Source organism: Phaseolus vulgaris, chromosome 5 (genome assembly GCF_051622355.1).
Source record: "Phaseolus vulgaris cultivar YP4 chromosome 5, ASM5162235v1, whole genome shotgun sequence".
Lineage (NCBI taxonomy): Eukaryota > Viridiplantae > Streptophyta > Magnoliopsida > Fabales > Fabaceae > Phaseolus > Phaseolus vulgaris.
The window spans coordinates 2,797,071-2,818,217 of record NC_143502.1 but is presented as its reverse complement, the minus strand read 5'-3'; the positions used below and the strand labels follow the sequence as shown (position 1 = coordinate 2,818,217).

The 21,147-nt window shown below is 28.6% G+C and overlaps 1 protein-coding gene and 1 non-coding gene across 2 annotated transcripts; both read left to right on the top strand.

The window, feature by feature from the left end:
- Positions 1-313: 313 nt before the first annotated feature.
- TRNAL-UAA (transfer RNA leucine (anticodon UAA)) lies at positions 314-396 on the top strand. The gene has a single exon. It is a non-coding gene; the product is annotated as a tRNA-Leu (tRNA).
- Positions 397-9,607: 9,211 nt separating this feature from the next.
- Positions 9,608-19,872, top strand: LOC137836210 (putative ADP-ribosylation factor GTPase-activating protein AGD11). The gene is made up of 11 exons (XM_068645056.2): positions 9,608-9,713; positions 11,277-11,335; positions 11,440-11,560; positions 15,673-15,759; positions 16,707-16,794; positions 17,113-17,188; positions 17,446-17,612; positions 17,717-17,960; positions 18,491-18,607; positions 18,731-18,826; positions 19,333-19,872. The coding sequence occupies exons 3-11, from the start codon at positions 11,512-11,514 to the stop codon at positions 19,612-19,614; spliced, it is 1,206 nt and encodes a 401-aa protein (XP_068501157.1). The 5' UTR covers positions 9,608-9,713; positions 11,277-11,335; positions 11,440-11,511; the 3' UTR covers positions 19,615-19,872.
- Positions 19,873-21,147: the final 1,275 nt, after the last annotated feature.

Below are 21,147 nucleotides of genomic sequence, written 5' to 3'. Positions count from 1 at the left end.
TACATTAAATTAAAATATCATTTTTATCAAAAATAAATGTTTTAACAACTTATATTTTAAATTATTATTAATTATTTATTTGAACTTAATAAAAGTACTACCTTAATAATCAACTCTTTTTTCTATAAAATTCCAAAATTTTTAAAGAGGGATATATATTACCAATCAAAATAAACCTCACTTTAAGAAAAAACCTCACTTCAGTGAGAATGATAGGTAAGGTGTTATTGATTTACTCCAATTTTAGTTAGAAGTTATAATTTAAGTTTGCGATTTATTGACATTTAGACCAAATTTTTTAAATAACATCAGAGCTGGTTTGCCCGAGTGGTTAAGGGGGAAGACTTAAGATCTTCTGCACATAAGTGCGCGTGGGTTCGAACCCCATAGCCAGCAAAATTTTTAGAATTTTTTTATTTTATTATTTTATATATACTTATGTTTAATATTAAAAAATTTTCTCGATAGCCATTCTAGGTGATATGCTCCCCCAGCTGCAATATCTCGAATCCGAAAAGGGTATTCCAAATTGGACAAGAACTTGTCGTCCGTCTTCGTAGCCTCACTTCACATCCTCCAAACGAGGTCTCCTTTCTGGAAGTTTCTCGGTCGGATCTTCGTATTGTACCGCCTGACCGCTCAGAGCTTGCATGCGGCTTCGCGGATCTTACTCTTGTCTCGGAGTTCGTTTAGTAGGTCAAGTCCGACCGACAGACTCTCCCGATTCAGGGACAGATCAAAGAGTTGCTTTCTAAGGGAAGACTCGTCTACCTATAGGGTGTCTCCTGTGTTGAAGTTTGGGGCGAGCAACGATATGCCCAAAACACTTCTATCAACTATTTAGTCTACCATCCTTTCGTCATGCCGAGTCGCTTCTTTAACTCATTAAGGATAACCTTATTCACTGCTTCAGCCTACCCATTGATTTAGGGGTGTCGACTGAGCTTGTTATTGATTTTATGCCAAGATCTTCGTAAAAGGACTGAAGTCCTCAGTTAATTGCCGACCATTATCAGTTATGATGGTGTGGGGGACTCCAAATCGACATACAACGCTTCTCCACATGAAATTTTGGACGTTCTTGGCCACAATGGAGGTGAGGGGCTCGACTTTGATCTACTAGGTGAAGTAGTCGACTCCGACAAAGAGAAATTTTGTTTGCCCTTTGCTCGGGCTGAAGGGATCAACGATGTCCATTCTCCAGAAGGCGAATGACAATGGAGATACCATATTGTGGAGTGTTTCAGTCTTGAGATGGGACAAGGGGTCATACTCCTAACACTTAGTGCATTTCTTCAAATAATCTGCATAGCCGCTCTTGACGGTCGACCAATAGTAGTCGGCTTTGAGTACCTTCGTAGCCATTGTTCTCCCGCCCGAGTGGTTTCCACACACCCCTTCATGGATTTATAGGAGGATATACTTTGCCTGCTCCTTGGTGATGCATTTCAATAACGACCTAGAGTATCCTCTTCTGTAGAGGTCCTAACCGATCATGGTATACCTAGTGCAATGCTGCCTCATCGTCTTTTCTTCCTCTGACTTGCATATGTCGAGCTCTGGGTATTTAACAATTGGGGTCATCCATATATCGTCCTTGATTATGGCTAAGCATTTCGAATTCTCCCATACTGGGATGTTTTAGGCAAATCTGCACCACAAATCTATGGTAGTTTTTTTTTCTTAGTTGTAGCGAGCTGAGACAACGCGTCGACCCTCGTGTTGTCCTCTCTACGGATGTGCTCCATCGTTCTTTTAAATCGGGCGATGAAGTTGGAGACAATATGGTGGTACCTTTGCAACAACAATTCCTTCACCTTGAACGCCCCCTTTATCTAACCGACGACCAACTAGGAGTCGCTTTTACATGTTACTTCGCGAAATCCCATGTCGTACGCCAAGTTTAGACTAGCTAGGATGGCCTCATACTCAGCCTGGTTGTTGGTGGCCTTCAACTCGAATTTAAGTGTCTGCTCGAGGATGATGTTGCCCGGACCCTCGAGGACGACACCAACTCCACACGTTGTTTTGTTGGATGATCCATCAGCGTACACTATCCATCTGGTCGAAAGGTCTTGCTAGGGAGTTAGCTTGGTCGAGAATTTAGCTAAGCATTGAGACTTTATTGCACCCCTCGACTCATATCGGCTGTCAAATTTCAAGAGCTCTATTGACCACCTTATCATGCGCACTACAAAATCTGGCTTAGATTAAATTTTAAAGATTGGGTAGTCAGTGTTTACTGTGATGGTGTGATTTTGAAAGTAGGGTCTCATCCGTCTAGTTGTTAGAACTAAGGCAAATGCCATATTTTCTATCATCTAGTACCTCGTCTCGGTCGCGTGGAGCGTCTGACTGACAAATTACATAGGATGTTCTTCCTTCTCCACCTCTTGCACGAGAACTTCACTCGCTGTCTCCTCTGAGACCTACAAATAGACAATCATTGGTTGGTTAGGTCTCGGCTTCTGAATCACCGTCGGTGAGGATAAGAACTCCTTCAGCTGTTGGAAGATTTCTTCACACTTCTCATCCCAACTGAACTTTGCTGCTTTCCGAAGCAGTTGCACCATCGACCACGTTCGCTCGACTAATTGAGGGACGAACCTCGAGAGGGCGATAAGACGCCCAATAAGTTGTTGCACCTCTTTCACATTCTGAGGGCTTCTCATCTCAACTATAGTATGGCACTTGTCCATATTAGCCTCAATCCCTTGGTGGGTTAATAGAAAACTCAAGAATTTGCCTTCCTCAACACCAAACACACACTTCTCGAGCTTGAGTCTCATGTCGTCCTCCTCAGAGCCTCAAAGACTTCCTTCAAGTCCTTAACATGTTGGTCACATGAGCCCAACTTCACCACTATGTTGTCCACTTAAACCTCCACATTCTAACCGATCATCCCTTTGAAAACCTTATCCATGAGCCTCTAGTAGGTCGCTCTAGCATTATTCAGGCCGAACGACATCACCTCGTAATAATAGTTCGCTTTATCCATCTTGAAGGCTATAAATAGTGGTCCCTTCTGTCCAAGTTACTGCTTTCCTGCTCCGACATCCAAAACCTACTCGTTCTGGCACGCCGCGTCCTTTACCCGAGAGAGGTTAGTTATGTCTTCTTCGTCCTCTTCTCCTTTTTTGTCTTTGTCCTCCTTCTCTTCTGGCTCCTCCACAACCAAGTCTTTGTCAAAAGGGGCAATTCAGATGTTGCCCCCCGTGGAGGATTATGTAAAGGCTGATGACTCGGAAGGTGTTGCCGACCGGTTAGATCCCCTTAAACAGTCGTCCCATCTCTTGGAGTTTGACTGGGTAGACCCTAAGGTGACTGGGTTTACATCTGTCTACCTGAATGGGCGGGCCTTCCACCTCCTCTTTCATAGGAAAGCATAATATTTTGAAGCCAAATATAAGTGATGGTATCTTGACTACTGATTATTGTAGATCGACCTATACCATATGTATGGGTTGGTCTCCCTCAGATGGTCCCTTCTTCTTTGTTTATTCTTATATTTTTTCTGACTTGCATATTATTTTCCCTTTCTCTCGATTTTTCACCTTATCTATGAAATGTTTCATCTTTATATATATATATATATGAATATCATACTCTGAAAATAATAAATATTAAAATAACTTCAAATTCTCTCATTATCATTTATACTTAATGATGAAACTATGTTGTAATTTTATCATTGTTAATTTTGGAATAATTATTACTAGACACGTGTCATAATTATAAGCAGATAATATTTATTTGTCATAATTATCTTATAAGAATAAATTTAGGTTCTTTTTTGACAATTTCATAATCAATTTTGGAATATAAATTTAACAATGTCAATCAATTTTGGAATATAAATTTAGCTATAATCTTCAATATAAAAAATCTTAAATATTAACTTCTAATTGTACAACTTTGAATGTAAAAGGTTATAAACATTAAATTTTAAGTTTTATAATTAAAAAAATTCTAAGATAAATAGTCTTCCTAATGAATGCAAATAATTTTTGGCAATTCATGTATGTGATTTGAATTTGCTTTGCGACTTTGAACATCAGAAAAATGAAAATAAAAATAATAGCAGTTCAATGTGAGTTGCATTGGTACATTTTGCTCTATAGTGAAAGAATGTTTTCTTACTATCATAGTAAAAAAAAGTAATCATGTACCATTTAATTATTATTAATTATTTTATAATATATTTCATAAAATTTATTTTAAAATATTATTTCCCTTCTAATCATAGTTAACCATTAAAAAAGTTGTTATTTATAATAATTTTTATTTTTTAATTATATTTAAAATCTTAAAATTTGAAACTTTTTCTTTTACAATACATACAAAACTTTTTCTAGTAATTAATATAAAATCCATAATGTAAACAAATTTTTAAAAAAGCCTACACGGGTTTTCAATAATGATAACGACATATTCTATTTTATAATATATATATATATATATATATATATAAAATTAAAATCAGCGTGATGTTTGGGTAAAAATAGAATTCAAATGGAGCAAAAGTATTATAAATATATATATATATATATATATATATATATATATATATATATATCACCTAGACTTAACTTGATTTGAGTGATGAAACTATACGTTGTAATTTTATCATTCCTATGTAATTTATGATTTTGGAAGTCACTACTAAACACATAATATTTATTTGTCATAATTATCATAGACGTATAAATTTACATTTTTTTTCTTTTGATATTTTCATCATTAATGTATTATCTTTAGAATATAAATTTTACATAAATCGTACAATCTTGAATGTAAAAAAATAATAAATATTATTATTTTAATATATGTGATTTTAAGATGTATACTTTAATCCTAACTTAATTTTATAAAAATGTGAGATATGCATCCACTTATATATTAGTAAATGTCATTATGTCTAATCGATGTGAGATCTTCAACACACTCCAAACACGGAGACTGCTGACTTGATGGTGGGACTATATATTTATAGATGATCCGACCCGGGTAAACTACTATATATTTATGAATAATACAACTCGATAACGGGTGACCTGCTAAGCCCAACCAACTTTCGTTAAAATAAACTGCAAATGACTTTGATACCATATTATATATCTAATTTAGAGTAAGGAAGAGAATAAGAAAAAAAAATGATATATTTTATTAATAAAAAATTGATAGATAAAATATAAAAATAAATTAGAACTACTAGAACAGCAGTTATAACTGATAAAATAGTATTTACAACCGAAATCTAAAATATTATATAAGATCATATTTATCATCTCATAGCTTTTATAAACATCATGACATTATATATTTTTCTACTAAATTTAAAAAAAAAATATTATACAAAACAATTTGGAGATTTAAATATCTTTGGACTGAATTTTTAAAATCTATGAAGTTTACTAACTCAAATAAGTATACCAACCATTACAAATTATTTATAGAAATATTTTAAGTTTAATAATTTAATTATTACTATTTTTAAGACATTTTCCTTCAACACCCTAATTGTAGTCCAACAACTATCTCTACCTCATTTGATATCGGAAAAACATGATAATGGATATTTAAATATGAAAATCTAAATCTTTTACTATCTCTTACACGTATAAACAAATTAACCTAACATTTGAAATTCCAATATAAACATTCCTTTAACTTAACAAAGTATTATACTACAAACATAAATACACAATTTCTAAATATATAATTATAAAATATTCATTATTTCAACTAATAATTTGAAATAATTCCTTTTAAATGAAATTTAGTTGGAATCCATGCAAAAACTCAATAATAGTTGAAAAGTCCAAAAATTTAGTGATATACAAATCTATCACAGGAAAAAACCCGAAACATATAAATTATAAAAAAAAATGAAAAATGCACGCATGCAACTACATAAAAACTTAAAAAAATAAAAAGGAAAGAAGAAGAAAGAATGAATCTTAATACTAAGGTTCTCACATTTTTAATTAAATTTTATTGTAATATTGTTTTAAGAAATTGAAGTTACAATATTAAAATTTCTTTGTTTTATAATAATAAAACAATTTTTTTTACTATTATAATTGGAAAAAGTTATTCAAGCTCACGTACCATATACCATTTAGTTATTATTAATTATTTTATGCATATATTTCATAAATTTTATTTTACAATATTATTTTCATTTTAATTAGTTAACCATTACAAAAAGTTGTTATTTAATAATAATATATAATATGATATTTTTGTCTTGTATAAAAAAAATATTTTTTATTTTATTTTTAATTATATTTAAATCATAAGCCTTTCTCTTGACCTTACTTTTTTTTCTAGTAATTAGTGGTAAGACTCTTACTAACTCATAACAACATGTAAAAAAATTAAAAAAAAAATGATAACAACACATATATTATAATATATAAAATAAAAAATAAATATACAATTTTTAATCAAATCTTGAGTAGCTTCAAATTCTTCCAAGTGTTGATGAAGATTCTAATACATATATCTTCTTATCTTCCAATCTTCTCATATTCAAGAGCTATACATAACTTCGTATGATTTGAATGACGAAACATCCAACTTGTGATTGTATCGTTGCTCTGCAGTTGATGATTTTGAAAGAAAAATTTCCAATCACCATTCAATACATAATATTTATTTGCCCACTTCTTAAATGTGAGAAAATAAACATTTTCATAATCATCGTAGCCACAAACATCTACTCCTTTGTCGATATTTTCATGATCCTCCAATAACGGTAAAAAATATTCTTCTGCTTGATTCTTATTCAGAAGAAATCTATTTAAATTAACATTGATATCACTATTTGTGAGTCTCTTCGTAAGAGGTTCACCATGCTCTACGATATATTTTCTGAAGTTTTCAGAAGGTAGCGAATAAGAAGGATTATGTTGATTCTTATGAATCAAATATTCTTCAGAGCAAAAACATACCTCTTTGGATTTGGATTGTTGATCCATATTATTAGCTGAAACAATTGAAAATAAAATTGTTTATATGCATAATAACACATTCTTATATATACATATATATTACGTAATTGAAAATATAAGTATGTGCTCTTACCAGATATGAATTGCTGAATCAAGTTGTAGAAGAACCTACGTGTAAAAGACTCTTCACTTTCCCAAAAAAGCTTCTGACTAAAAGTGATGTAGAATAGATGAGAATGGATAAATAATTTATGTAAAACTAATGTATTTATATAAGTTTTTGATAAGCAAACTAAAGATAAAAGATAAAAGATTAATGATTATCTTATAAAAGATTGTGATATATTATCAATATTAAGTTATCACAAACACTTTAACTGATAATTGGTCAATTAAGATTTGAGTAATATAATTATGTATTTAAAAAAAAATCAGTATGGATTAAATATTAAAACAAACACATATTTAATAAGATAAAATAATATGTTATATAATAAGAACACAAATATATAATAAAAAATTATTTAGAATGTGCCGGTCTTTATTTTCTTAAAATTATTAATGTGTGAATCATATATTAAAAGCACATATTAAATAATATAGTAAAAACTGTTTTATATTAACTTAATCGCTTATATTATTTTACTTTTCTCTCAAATTAATTATGAAAACACTGTAAACACAATAAAAAGTGTGTAAAACATTACAACTAATCTTAATCTTATTAATTTATTCAGAAAGTCCATAAAATAAGTCAGTTCAAACAAATAAATGATAATTTAAATTGAATCAGGTTAGTTTAGATTCACTGGTGTAATTTGTTCTAACTAATCTGATTGTAACTTTATGGATTCTACTTCATAACATAATTATATTTTTTAAGAAAATAAAAGTCATTACTATTTAAAACGCATACATCTATTGTAATTTATATTTATTCATATATTAAGTTTTTATATCTAAAATTAAAATTAAAATTAAATCCGTGAATATGATTTAAATTTAAAAAAGATTTTTTTGTAACCTTTTAAAAAAGATTAAACTGACTTTTTGGTTTGATACAGGGTTGTATAAGGCCAAAATATTGGAACTCATTTACAAGGAAGTTTCTTCCTGCACCCCATAGATTCTTCCTGCATCTCCATATCTTTGTGAATAGACTAAAATACCCTTAAAAATAACCCTATGTCCCTGCAACCCATGAACTGTTCATTTTCTCTCTAAGCCCGTAGAGTAGGCTGTTTCTTCCTGCACCTCCATACATTTTTATGGCACCATACTAAATGTGAAAATATTTTTGTCATTTAGTTTTCTTCTTCCATTTTATCTCACTCGGCACCCCAAGTACATTCACGCTTTTCTTACATTGATTTGTAATTGATTTGAGTATCTTTCGTGTTGTTTTTTAAAATATAGTATTTCGAATTAAAATTTTTTAAATTTATTTTCTGGATTCGAGAGTAGCTTATGAATTATGTAATCTGGATATAATCTGAATTACATAATTCGAAAGCTAATATCATATTTAAAAAAGATTTCGAGATTATATAATCTGAAAGTTAATCATAGATCTGGAAAAAGACTATTGTATTATGTAATCTAGAATATAAATTACACTTTAACTCTTTTATTGAAAGATAATTTTGAAATACAAAAATTTATGAGGTGACACAAAAACATATGAAAGTGCAGGAAGAAGCGACCGGTATAACGAATTTTGAATAGAGAAATTTGAAAGTCGTAATGGTTTCCAAATTATAAAATTCGGAAGCCAAATTTGTATTCCAAATTTTAGAATTTGAAAGTGATATGACTTATGAATGGTTCCAAATTGTAGAATTTAAAAATTAAATTTGAATTATAAATTCTATAATTTAAAATAAAGTTGACTTCTGAATTTTATACAAAAGTAATTTTCTAAATTCAAAAATTACTTTCAAATTGTTGAATTCGAAAGTAATTAAACATTTCAAGAACAAGAAGAAGAAAAGCGTACCGAAAAGTTGATAGTTATTAAAAACTTGATAAATAATTAAATATTAATTTATAAATTAATTTATAATTTTTTATTAATAATAAGAATTAATTTAAATATAATAATTTTTTAGTTTATAAGATAATATCTAATTTAATTAATATAATAATAATATATTTATTTTAAATTAATTTTTATTTAATTATTTAATAAATTTTTTTAGTAGTGCGAAATCCCAATTTTCAAAACTCTTTACAAATGTCTAATTTATTATTACATTACATAATTTTTAATTTCACATCTACTCTCTCAAATTTTAGAATCATTATATTTACAATATAATAAAGAAGATGATTGAAAAAGTTTAGAAAAAAAAGAGTTGTAATAGTTTAGTCTTAACATATTTACTTATTAATAAATTCCTAATTATTTTAATGAGATGTTCTTATGGCACGAGAAAAATAATGAATAGACACAAATGTGAAGGAGAATATCTTGTGACAGCTTGCAAGAGGATGATATCCGTTGACCCAAACATGAAAAAACATGCATACCACAATCTCATCATATATTAGGATAATGCAGATATATATATATATATATATATATATATATATATATATATGTATGTATGTATAAACATGTGTATATATATCTCTCTTCGAGACAAAAACATGGTCTCTGAAGAAAGCATTGAAGCATCTGAAGGCATTGAAGCAGCAAAGGTTTGAGGAAGAAGAAGATGAAATAACAGCAACAAGGGAAGTGGAATATTGGTTAAGGTAAGTTCTCAAACTTCAAATCTTCATTTCCTATTTTTATGCCTATATGTTATTTAGATATGTTTTGAGAGATGATTTTTTTTTTTACTTTTTTGAGTAAAATTTGTAATAAATACTATATAGGTAATTTTAACTAATATTGAATGAACACTTGTAATGGATATTCTATAATAATGAGTGTAAATATTTTAATTATTGTTGTTGATGAGATAAGTACTATTTTTAGTGAAAAATATTAAAAAAAGATTTATAATTTGATTTCATAAATTTGTGCTTTTATTTTAACTAATGAAATTAATTTTTTTTTAAAAGAGATTAGTTTTAATTAAATTTATATCTTACATTTCAACTTATTTAATTTCTTTTAGAAATATTTTCTTTTATGTAATTTTATTCAAATATTATTTTAAGAATAAGTTTTTTTATTTGAATTTACATTTTAAAGAATAATTTTGAATTTTTTATTTATTTATTAGAAAAAAGGTACGCCATTTGTACGTATAAAATAATTCATGTTTATTTTTAAGTGAGTACTCAAGACATAATAGTAAGTAACAAAACATATTATTTGTGTATGTGTCTCTCTATATATACATATTAAAAGGAATTATAGTACTTATAATTGTATATTTAAGGTAACTTATGATGTGTTTGTTTGAACAAAATAATTTTTTCTCTCAATATTTTACAGTAAATTTTTTATAATATCATGTTTTCTATATTATTTTTTTGAAAAAAATATTTAATTAACATTTGATATAATATGAATACAAGTATAAATATATCCAGAATATCCACTACTAAAGAATAATGAAAATGAGACACAAATTTCATACCTAGAAATTGATAAAAAAATAAATGAGTTTTACTTTTATTGTTGCAAACATATATAATCAAATTGACACATGTATTGTTATCCCTACTAGATACGATTGAATGGTAGAAGTTTTATAACTTTAGTTGTATGGTTATCATTTAATTATAAAAATAAAAGAGTTTGGAGTTAGATTTTTTTTTTTTACATTTTACATTGCTTTAATATAAACATCACAAAATAAACAAAAATAGATTGGAAATGTCTATTAATGGTAGTAGTGGAGGAATTGATGTAGCAATGTGTGTTGGATAAATATATGTTGATTTGTCACGAACAAGATTCAACTCGCCCCTGTGAAGCGCGTTCAAGTATTTCTCTAGGAACATCAATGTTCTATGTATGTTCTATGGTGGGTAAAACATTCATCCCAACAAAAGACTTCAATCCCAATAATTATTGTAGTTTTCTCATTCACTTTTGATAGCAAGAAGAATAACTTGTTAGAACATAAATTCAAGAATAAGTTCTCGTTTTTAGAAATCCATATTTACTTCTCATTTCAATTTCTTTTTGGCTTTTTAGATCAATTTTATCAAATTTCGCCGTTTAATCTTCAAAGTTTATCAATTCAAATTTCATCGTTTGAAAATGTTCTAATTCTTTGTATTGCTACAATGGTTAACAAAATTCAATTGATTAAATATGTTTTTTTTTTTAATTTGTGATAACATTCTTAATTGTTGTAGAGGATAAGGTGTCGTTGACGAATGCTCAATTTAATATGAGAAAGGAGATTATTTGATTGGTAAGCTTTTCTATTTGAAAACACAATTTTCTTTTCTTATCTTTTGTACCATTCTTATTTCATTGTTATTGGTCATATTTTATGTTTCTTCATGCAATTTGCAGAGGAGTAGCGGATAGACATATCTATTCCAATGTTATAGCCTCAATTTCTTTTGACCTTTCAAATATTTCAAAATGGAGATGTCTGTTCAACCAGAAAATCCTAATACCAATGGTATATCAGGTAAAACCTTCTTATTCCTTTTTTTTTCTCTTTCCCTCTCCCAAACAAAGGAATATAACATTGATGTCTTATACAAGAAAAATTAGTAATTTGAATATGATAATATTATTTCATTCACTTTTTTCTTCTTCTTACTTTTGAGTTATGAGAGACAATAATGATGACAATAGATAATACTATTTCCTTCCTTCAAGGAACTAAGATTATGTCTTTATTATAAGAGAATATATTAAAATAATAATTTAACAACATAAAATAAATAGGGGAATAAAACTTTTTGAACTTCCCAAAATTTATGAGAAATATAAAATAATAGAGCATGGCAAGAAAATAAGAAGAACAAGGGTATATGAGATACAAATGATAAAAATCATGAATCATCTAGGCAAAAAGTATATTCACTATAATTAATAAATGATACATCAAAGTCTTCAACAAGTGCATGGACAATATATACAATAAAAAAAAAACAAATCAAACAACAAAGCTTACAAATAATAAAGAAGATAAAAAAAAACCCTATAATAGAATCACTACTATTTTTCTCCCTCTTCAGAATTCCAAACAATGATCTAGCCGTTGAACACAAAGTACCATCTTTTTGAGAATTTGTTGTCCAAAAATAAGTTAAATTGTGACATTGAACAAATTTCTAGTTACAATTTGAAAATTTGTATGTTGGTGGGTATGCAAAAATCACAATAATTTTTTTCCTTTCATAATCTCTTTTTGTTTGATGTGGTATTTTGAATAAAGAGTCTCTATCACATACAACCTTATTTTAATCCCTCCTCACTTAAATAAGTTAGTGAAATGAACTTACACATTTAAACATATATTCATTTATCAATAGAGTTTACAAGTTTGACACATTGATTTAGAAAGATAAGTTCGAAATCAAGAGTGATGAGTTATAAGTATTATTATAATGGGTAACCTTACCAATTAAGCACCATTGTATTGTTTTTAAATGATTATATAAAAAAATTCATAATAACAAACTTTTGTTCTTTATAAATAATGTAGAATTAAAATAAATATTATCTTTCTCATTGTCATTTGCATAAAAGAATAAAAAATAATAAAGCACAATTTTCTTTTCATATAGAAAGTGCTTTCTCTTCTTTTTTGACGTTTATGAAGTTAATGATTTTATTTTTATAATTAGATTTGTTAGTTGTTAGTTTCTTGTAGCTAGTAAAACTAAAAGTGTTGTCAAAGACAATTAGAATATTTAAAAATTAATAAGACATGAATCTATTATTTTATATTATAATACCTTAGTATACTAAATTCTTTCATGGATAGACTATATAGTGGTGAAAAGTAAAATATACAATTTTATAAAGCAATAAATTATTTAGCACAACATTTAATCAAAAACCTTAAAATAATTAATGAGTTTATAGGTCTTCTTTCTTATATTTTCCTCAACTTTCTTACTTATACTCAATGTGATACTTTTCCACATTGGTATATCTCCCTCAAGCGAAAGCATTTCTAACCACGAGTACCTCACTAGTACTTTTGTTAGAAAAATTTTCGATACAGGGATTATATTGTACTCGTTTGAGCCGATCACCAAGACAAAAAATCGACTCTGATACCACTGTAAGGTCTTTCGAGGGGGATTCACCAAGGATATTCCACGAGACCCAAGCCAAACCAACATAAGGGATTGACACCACCTTCAAACCAAAATCTTAAAGACAATGGGTTTGTGAGTCTTCTTCCTTATATGTTGCACAACATTCTCATTTCTACTCAGTGTGAGACTTAGACTCACACTTGGGTTCCCTAACAATCTCGTCAAGTGTGAGTCCCTTCATATTGGTACATCTCCATCGAGCATAAATAATTCTAACCACGATTACTCCACTAGTACTTGTACTGTCTTTAACATAACGAGACACATTTACCCGAAACCTCCATCAGGAATACTTTTGATACATGATCGTACTATACTCCTTTGAGTTGATCACTAAGACGAACCATCAACTTTGATACCACTGTTAGATCCTTTTAGGGGAGATTCACCGAAGAGATCTCAAAACAATGAGACCTGAGCTAAACCCACATAAGGGATTGACATCATATTTTTCAGATGAGTCACCAATTTATTGGAACCAAGCTAACTTAATTAAGAAAAAGAAAGAGAAGTATTTTATTTATTGACTATCAACCCATTATGCAGCTAAAATAATGCATCCTTTTGCATTATGATTTTTATGAGGAGATAAAAAGACAGAAAAGATGAGTGCCTCTGATGTGAAAAGAAAAGAAGCCACAAAGGGATAGAGAAAGAAGAAAATAGTAATCAGTGTGTCCTATACAAATCTATACGGAGAAGGAACTTCGAGAAAAGTTTATCTATTGTCTAGCTACATACCCATTAAGGTTTCTTGTGTTATTATCCACCTTTTTGGTGAAGAGAATATTTTATGTTGACCCTTGGAGTCTCCAAAAGAACTTGTGGTGTACCCATTAATTATTATTAATGAAAGTTTTACTAGACTAGGTCTCGTGGGTTTTTTCTTCATATTGAGGTTTTTTCACGTTAAAAAGTTTTGGTGTCTCCTAGTTTCTTTCCTTTCTATTTAATGCATCTCATTGTTTTGTTTATTATATCTATAAGGAAGAATTGAAATGGGTTTTGCTTCTGCTTGCTTTTTTTTTTATCTTCCCAACAACTATTTTGCAAAGGCGTATGATCCTATTGAGGAACAAGGTCTTAAACTAACAAATATATGTAAGGGAGATTGGAAGAAGATAAATAGGAAGAGTATTGGCATGATCTGGAAATGGACAAATCAATCTATTTATCATCATGTATCAAGTGAGACTCTAGCTTATAAATTATGGAAGAGATTAAACGATTTGTTTGAGTCTAAAAATTCCTTGAACAATGCATTCCTTATTAGGAAACTAATAAACTTGAAATACAAATATGGTTCCTCAGTGGTTGAACACTTCAATAGTTTTCATAATATGGTGAACCGATAGATCACTATGGATATTGTGTTAGATAATGAGTTATTTGCTTTGTTTTTGCTTAGATCATTACCAGAAAGTTGGAAAACATTAGTGCCTGAACGAGTCTGCTTCTAATGGAAAACTAACTTTTGACCTGGTTAAGGATAGTCTCTTAAACAAAGAAACTAGGAGGAACGGTAGTAATAAGTTTATCTCCCAACTCAAAACTTTCCATTCATGGAGTGATATGTGACACCTAAAAACTCTCCTTTCATGGGTTCTCACGTGGCAATCCATGTATCACAAAGCTCTCCATTCATGATGTGACAAGTGGCATAAGAGGAGAGGAAGGCAAGCATGAGGCGCTTAAATCATCATGAAGGAGAAGGAAGAGTCAGTTTGGAAAAAGGAAGGAAAGGGCTCATGTGGTGCCAATGTGGATGCCAAGTAGACTTCCCTTCAAGCTCTTTAACTTTAATCTAAAAATTGGCTCAAAAAATTCTAATACAGAATTTTAAAGACAGAAATAGAAATTCATAATTACTCTATACAAATTTACAAGGCTTTAGAAAGAAAATTTTCTAGAAAATAATCTTTTTAGGTAGTTGGAATGGTCCTCCATCATAAAGGGTAAGCAAGATTGTTGACATTGTAGAAGTGTGGTTAAAGACTAATAGATCATTAGATCGTTAGAGTCTAGTTAAGGATTTTTTTATGTTGTTAACCACCTTAATGATTTTTTTAATCCTTGGATATTTCAAGAAAACGTATGGTGTATATATTAATTATTAGTAATAGAAGTTTTTAGACAAGGTTTCATGAGATTAATTTTTAGACAAGTATTGAGATTTCTTCACGTTAAAAATTAATTAGTTAGTTTGATTTATGCATATATGCTAACTAATTTGTATTAGTTTATTGTCATCTTTATAAAAGGGAATTGTATGGATATCTAAAATGCTAGTGACCCAATTATTACAAATATTTATTGTTATTTTTTTGTTTGTTGTATGTTGTTAACTTTCATTTGATGACATTTAGTTTGAAGGAACAACTCTTAATTGTTTTTTAGTGTGCATTGCAATTTATGATGAGACCATAATATTGTGCTAACTATTAAATGAAATGCTTAATTGTAGGATCAGGATCATGTCTTTATGATCTCTTTTGTTCAGAAAATCCTAGTTTCAATGCTCACGTTGCAAAAGAACAATGGATGTCTTCTGGTAATATACCTTTTATTTTATTTTATTTTTATAGGATGAGAAGTTTGACTTTTCAAAACATATTAACCATAAGGGGCGTTGTTAAATAGAGATTATTTATCATTTTAATGAATTTTCAGTTTTACCTTTTTTTTCAAGTTTTTGTTTAAATAGAAAATAACTATTCATTTTATTATGATAGTCTTATTATTGCTAATAATTTCGAAATAAAATCATAACTAATTCATATTTTTATTATTGGTACTTCATAAACTACATTGGAAAATCATTTGCAGCATAAAGGACAAGTACAAATTTGGAAAGAATGTTTTTAGTAATCAATCTAGAATCGTGAAAAGTTAGCACACACAAGGATTTAGTATATATGTTTGTCCTTCCAAGTGAAAAGAAATATAGATAATTAGACATCCTATATCACTATTAGAAAAAATATTAAATAATATAATTAATTTTTTAAAAAAATAATACTTAATTATTATATTAACTAAATTAAATACTATTTATAAATTAAAAAATTATTAATATTTAAAGTTATTTCTTATTTTTATGAACTAAGTTTCAAATTGATATTTAATATTAATAATCAAAATTTTAACTACTAACTATTTTAAATTTTTAATTTAAAATCTAAAATCATTAGTAGTTAAATGATATTAAATATCAATTTAAAAATTAATTTATAATTTTATATTAATAATAAAAAATTATTTTAGATATTAATAATTTTTTAATTTATAAAATATATAACATAATTATTATAATAATTATTTATTTATTTATTAAAAAATAAATTGTTATTTAATAATTTTCTTATGTGTTTTTGATTTTTTTTTTTAAGTGAGTATGGTTTAGAAATCACAAATATTAATGTGTTGGGAGATAAATTTGATAAGAGAATTTGAGTTAATTTATAAGTTTAATATTATTTTTATTTTATTTTCTTGTAGTAGGTCCACAGAAAAGATTAGACAGTTTGATGCGTCAAGCTGGGAATAGATATTGTGCTGATTGTGGAGCATTAGAGCCAAAATGGGTGTAAGTGTTTTTCATTTTTAAAGGACTTTAGTTTAATTACATCAATTACTCATTCCTCATGTTTTTTGGATCTGAATTATTGACAAGTTTTTATCAATATTTTTATCTCTAAGAAAGCTTTTTTTATCCAATTATCTCAGTTCTAGCATGATTTTTTTCCATTTATGTTTCTAGATTACTAGAAGAATGGAAGAAGAACATTTAAACATAAACTATGATAAAAAAAAAAAAGTATTGAAAAGTTAGTTGTGTAAAATAAAAAAGTCATATAGTATCTGCATTTATTTATATTCACACACCATTGGTTGGATTACACAGGTCTTTAAACATTGGAGTATTTATTTGCATCAAATGTTCTGGAATACATAGAAGCCTAGGTGTCCATATATCCAAGGTAATTTTTAGTATAAGACATAAAATTGTAGGCGTATTATATGGTTGATATTTATATGATTATAGATTTTATTCTATTGTAAAAAGTTGTAATCTTTGTTTAGTTAAACTTAGGTTTTAGTTTGATGTAACTAATATTCGAAATTAACAGGTTTTGTTTTTATATAGGTTGTAGTATTCCTTAAATGTTCTACTTTAATGTTATCATTCTTTGTCGAGCAAAATAAAAATTCTAACAATGATTTAACATCGTCACAGGTTCTGTCCCTAAACCTAGATGAATGGACAGATGAACAAGTTGATGCATTGGTGAAATTGGGTGGAAATACACTAGTCAACAAGAAGTATGAAGTTCACCTCCCAATTAATAACATAAGAAAACCAAGACCAGATTCTTCTATCGAAGAACGTTCAGATTTCATTAGGTAAATGGACAAGCACGTACTAAAAAAAAAGTGCATGCATGCAAAATTCATAATTATGTTGAACTGCATTAATATGATTAATAAAATGGAATTTGATTTTGCAGGAGAAAATACGAGTATCTGCAGTTTTCTGATACTGAGGATAACATGTCTTGTCCCTTCATACCACCACCCCATTCAGGAAGTTCATCAGATTCTCAAATTAGTTACTCAAGAAATCCTTTCACACGAGAAAAAAAACATTGTGATAATAAACCACCAAATAGACATTTTATTGGCAGAACATTTCGAAATAGTCGAGGAAGAAAAGATTGCCATGACTTTAGAGCCAAGAAGACCAACTCATTGGTAATATTTCATTTGATTATATATACTATTAATTACCTATATCAAACATATGCTAAATAAATTATGCGGATAGAAAAGTAGATCTCATGCTAACTAGAAATAAAGATATTTCATAATTTATAAATGAATGTAAATCTTATCTTATAAGTCCATTTTATAAAATTGAATTATCCTTATAGTTCTTAAAAATTTTGGAGATCTCACATATACTAAAAATAAGAATATATTTTATTGTATATAAGTGTGTGCAAAACTCACCCCATGAGCCGATTTTATGGGTTTGAGTTAGATTTAAAGTCCATTTCATAATATGGTATCAGAACCATTTAAAGTTTATCTTAACGAGTATTTGTTAGGCTTATCGTGCTATTCCTTTCGAGTCGTTATTGGACCACCTATAATATGTTATCTCACACACGAACTGTCACTCTCGGCGTGATGATGTGTTGGAGATCTCACATCTATTAAAAAAATAAAAATATTTCATTCATATATTATTCTAATAGTGAGTTTGTTTGTCCTTGTTATAGGCAGGAATGACCGAATTTGTTGGATTGATAAAGGTGAATGTGGTTAAGGGCACTAATCTTGCTGTTCGTGATGTGATGAGTAGTGATCCTTATGTGACCATATCTCTTGGTCACCAAGTGAGATTCTTCATCTATAAACTATACTTCACACCATTCATATAAATATATATATATATATATATATATTATTTTATTTTATTTTTTTCAAACTAAACTTCAATATCTACTCTTACATTGCAGTCAGTGAAGACACGTGTCATAAAGAACAATTTAAACCCAATTTGGAATGAAAGCCTAATGTTGTCAATTCCAGATTGCATTCCTCCTCTTAAAATTGTAAGTTCAGTACATTTCCATAGTGATAAATCCCATGAAAAATAATCAAATGTATCTTTTGATAACTAGATTTATACACTAATTAATAGTTATTTTAGCAATAGATGTTACATACAAATCACACTTAATACCCATTTCTTTCTTTCATAAAACCTGAAATCTATTAGGTTTAAACATTTATCTTGTTAAAATAAAAATAAATAACTAAAAGAGATGGTGGGTATTTTTTTTTTTTTTCTAAAAAAGACACTGAATTTTAAGATAATTTAAGGGGTTACAAACATGTTGATTCCACCTCCAAACATGTTGATTCAAATAAAGGATCTTCCCACTCTTCTTTTCACGCTCTCACTCCATTAACAGATTCAAACACGTCATTATGACTCCGTACTTTTAGCTTATAAAACAAATTTAATCACATAATTTACGATAAAATTTAGAGCTCACACCTAGTATTGAAAACAAGCTAACCGTCAAAATTTGCTTATGGTGATGCATTTATGCAGATTGTGTTGGACAAAGATACTTTTTCAACTGATGATTTTATGGGTGAGGCTGAAATAGACATTCAACCTCTAGTTTCAGCTGCAATGGCATATGAAAAATCTTCAGTGAATGAGAGTACAGAAGTTGGAAAATGGATAGCAAGTGGTGACAACAGTCTTCTTAAAGATGGTATAATTTCCCTTGAAGATGGACAAATCAAACAAGAGATCTCATTGAGGCTACAACATGTTGAGAGAGGTGTGTTGGAGATTGAACTAGAATGTGTTCCTTTAACTCAGTAGTTCATATAAATATCAATAAACTTAGTCAAACACACATTTTGACCATTCATTACTCCACATTGTTCCATTCCAATTCTCCTATAAACATTATTTTGTGCCTATGGATCATCCTTATGTGATGTTCAGAATACAAAATATCAATAGCAGTTTGGAAAGCAAGCTTATCAATTCATTTCAACCTTTTTTGACCTTCATGTGTTATATATTCGCTAATCAGTACCTTAAAACTAATTATTCACTAATTAAAAATTATTTAAGAAAATGTGTATGTAACATTATCAATGCATTCATGTTTTTCCATTGCCAATTTTCTAATTATTCACTCATGAAGATTAATTAACATGAGTGTGACAACTTTTCTTACTTATACTACTTGATAACTTTTGCAGAATATATATGTAATATTACTGATCCGATTATCATATTCAATTTTTTTTATAAAGTAAATCAAGTTTATAATGTTTTATTCAAATTAAAAATCAATTTCAATTTCATCATACTACTTTATTTTGGTGTGCAATATCAGTTAACATTGTTCGATTGTGTATATATACATGTGAAATATATCTAGCAAGAAAAATTCTTTTAGATGAGAATGGGGTAATAAATATCGGGCATACAATAATAATTGAAAGATTAACATCAAAAGTTATTTAATGTTACACGATAAATTCGTGAATATGACTTCTACAAATTTATTAATTTAATTTATTAATAAATCAATAATTTCTCTTAATGAATGAAATGAACAAATGAAAAATTCACAAGTCAAAATAACCAAATTATGTTTTTGAGATTTTCTTATGAGTTATTTTTTTTTATCAGTAATAAAAAATAAAATAAATGACTCAGAAAAATCTTGTCCTCCCAATAAAAGATATGTACCCCTAAAAAAGTCAACAAACAACAGAAGGAATTTCTACCAAACCTCATACCTTCCCACAAAAAATCAACAAAACTACAAAATCAGACCATCCTCATGCAAGCCAAAAGGTTAAAACACCAGTCAAAATAAGAGAAGATAGCATATTTCAACTTGGAAGTTAGCCAAGACCATACCTTTAACTAAGCCATAGCAGGCATTTCCACAATATCAACCACACCTCCTTTGAAAATAACTTTGTTCCTATGCATTCAAATATCGTTAACTACTGTAATCCATACCATTCTCCAAACTTCATTCACCGTTGTTGAAGTGTTACACATCCTAAACTGATGAAAGTTTAGAATTGGATCGTTATGAGACACAAACAACACTCCAAACAAAGCAAAACACTGACTTCAAAAATTTCAAACTATTTTGCACTAAAAAAATAAGTGACGACAAGTTTTCGAACAATAATAATAATAAGAGATACACATTATCATCATTTTTACTGTTTTACTATTTTCTTGCACATCAATACGACCACCAAATGTTTTTGGACATAACTCCTTCAATATTATCATTTTTCTAACAAATTAAAGTGAGAACATCATTAAAATCAAATGAAAAAAATGTTTAGCTTATATACGTTTTTAACGAAAACTTAC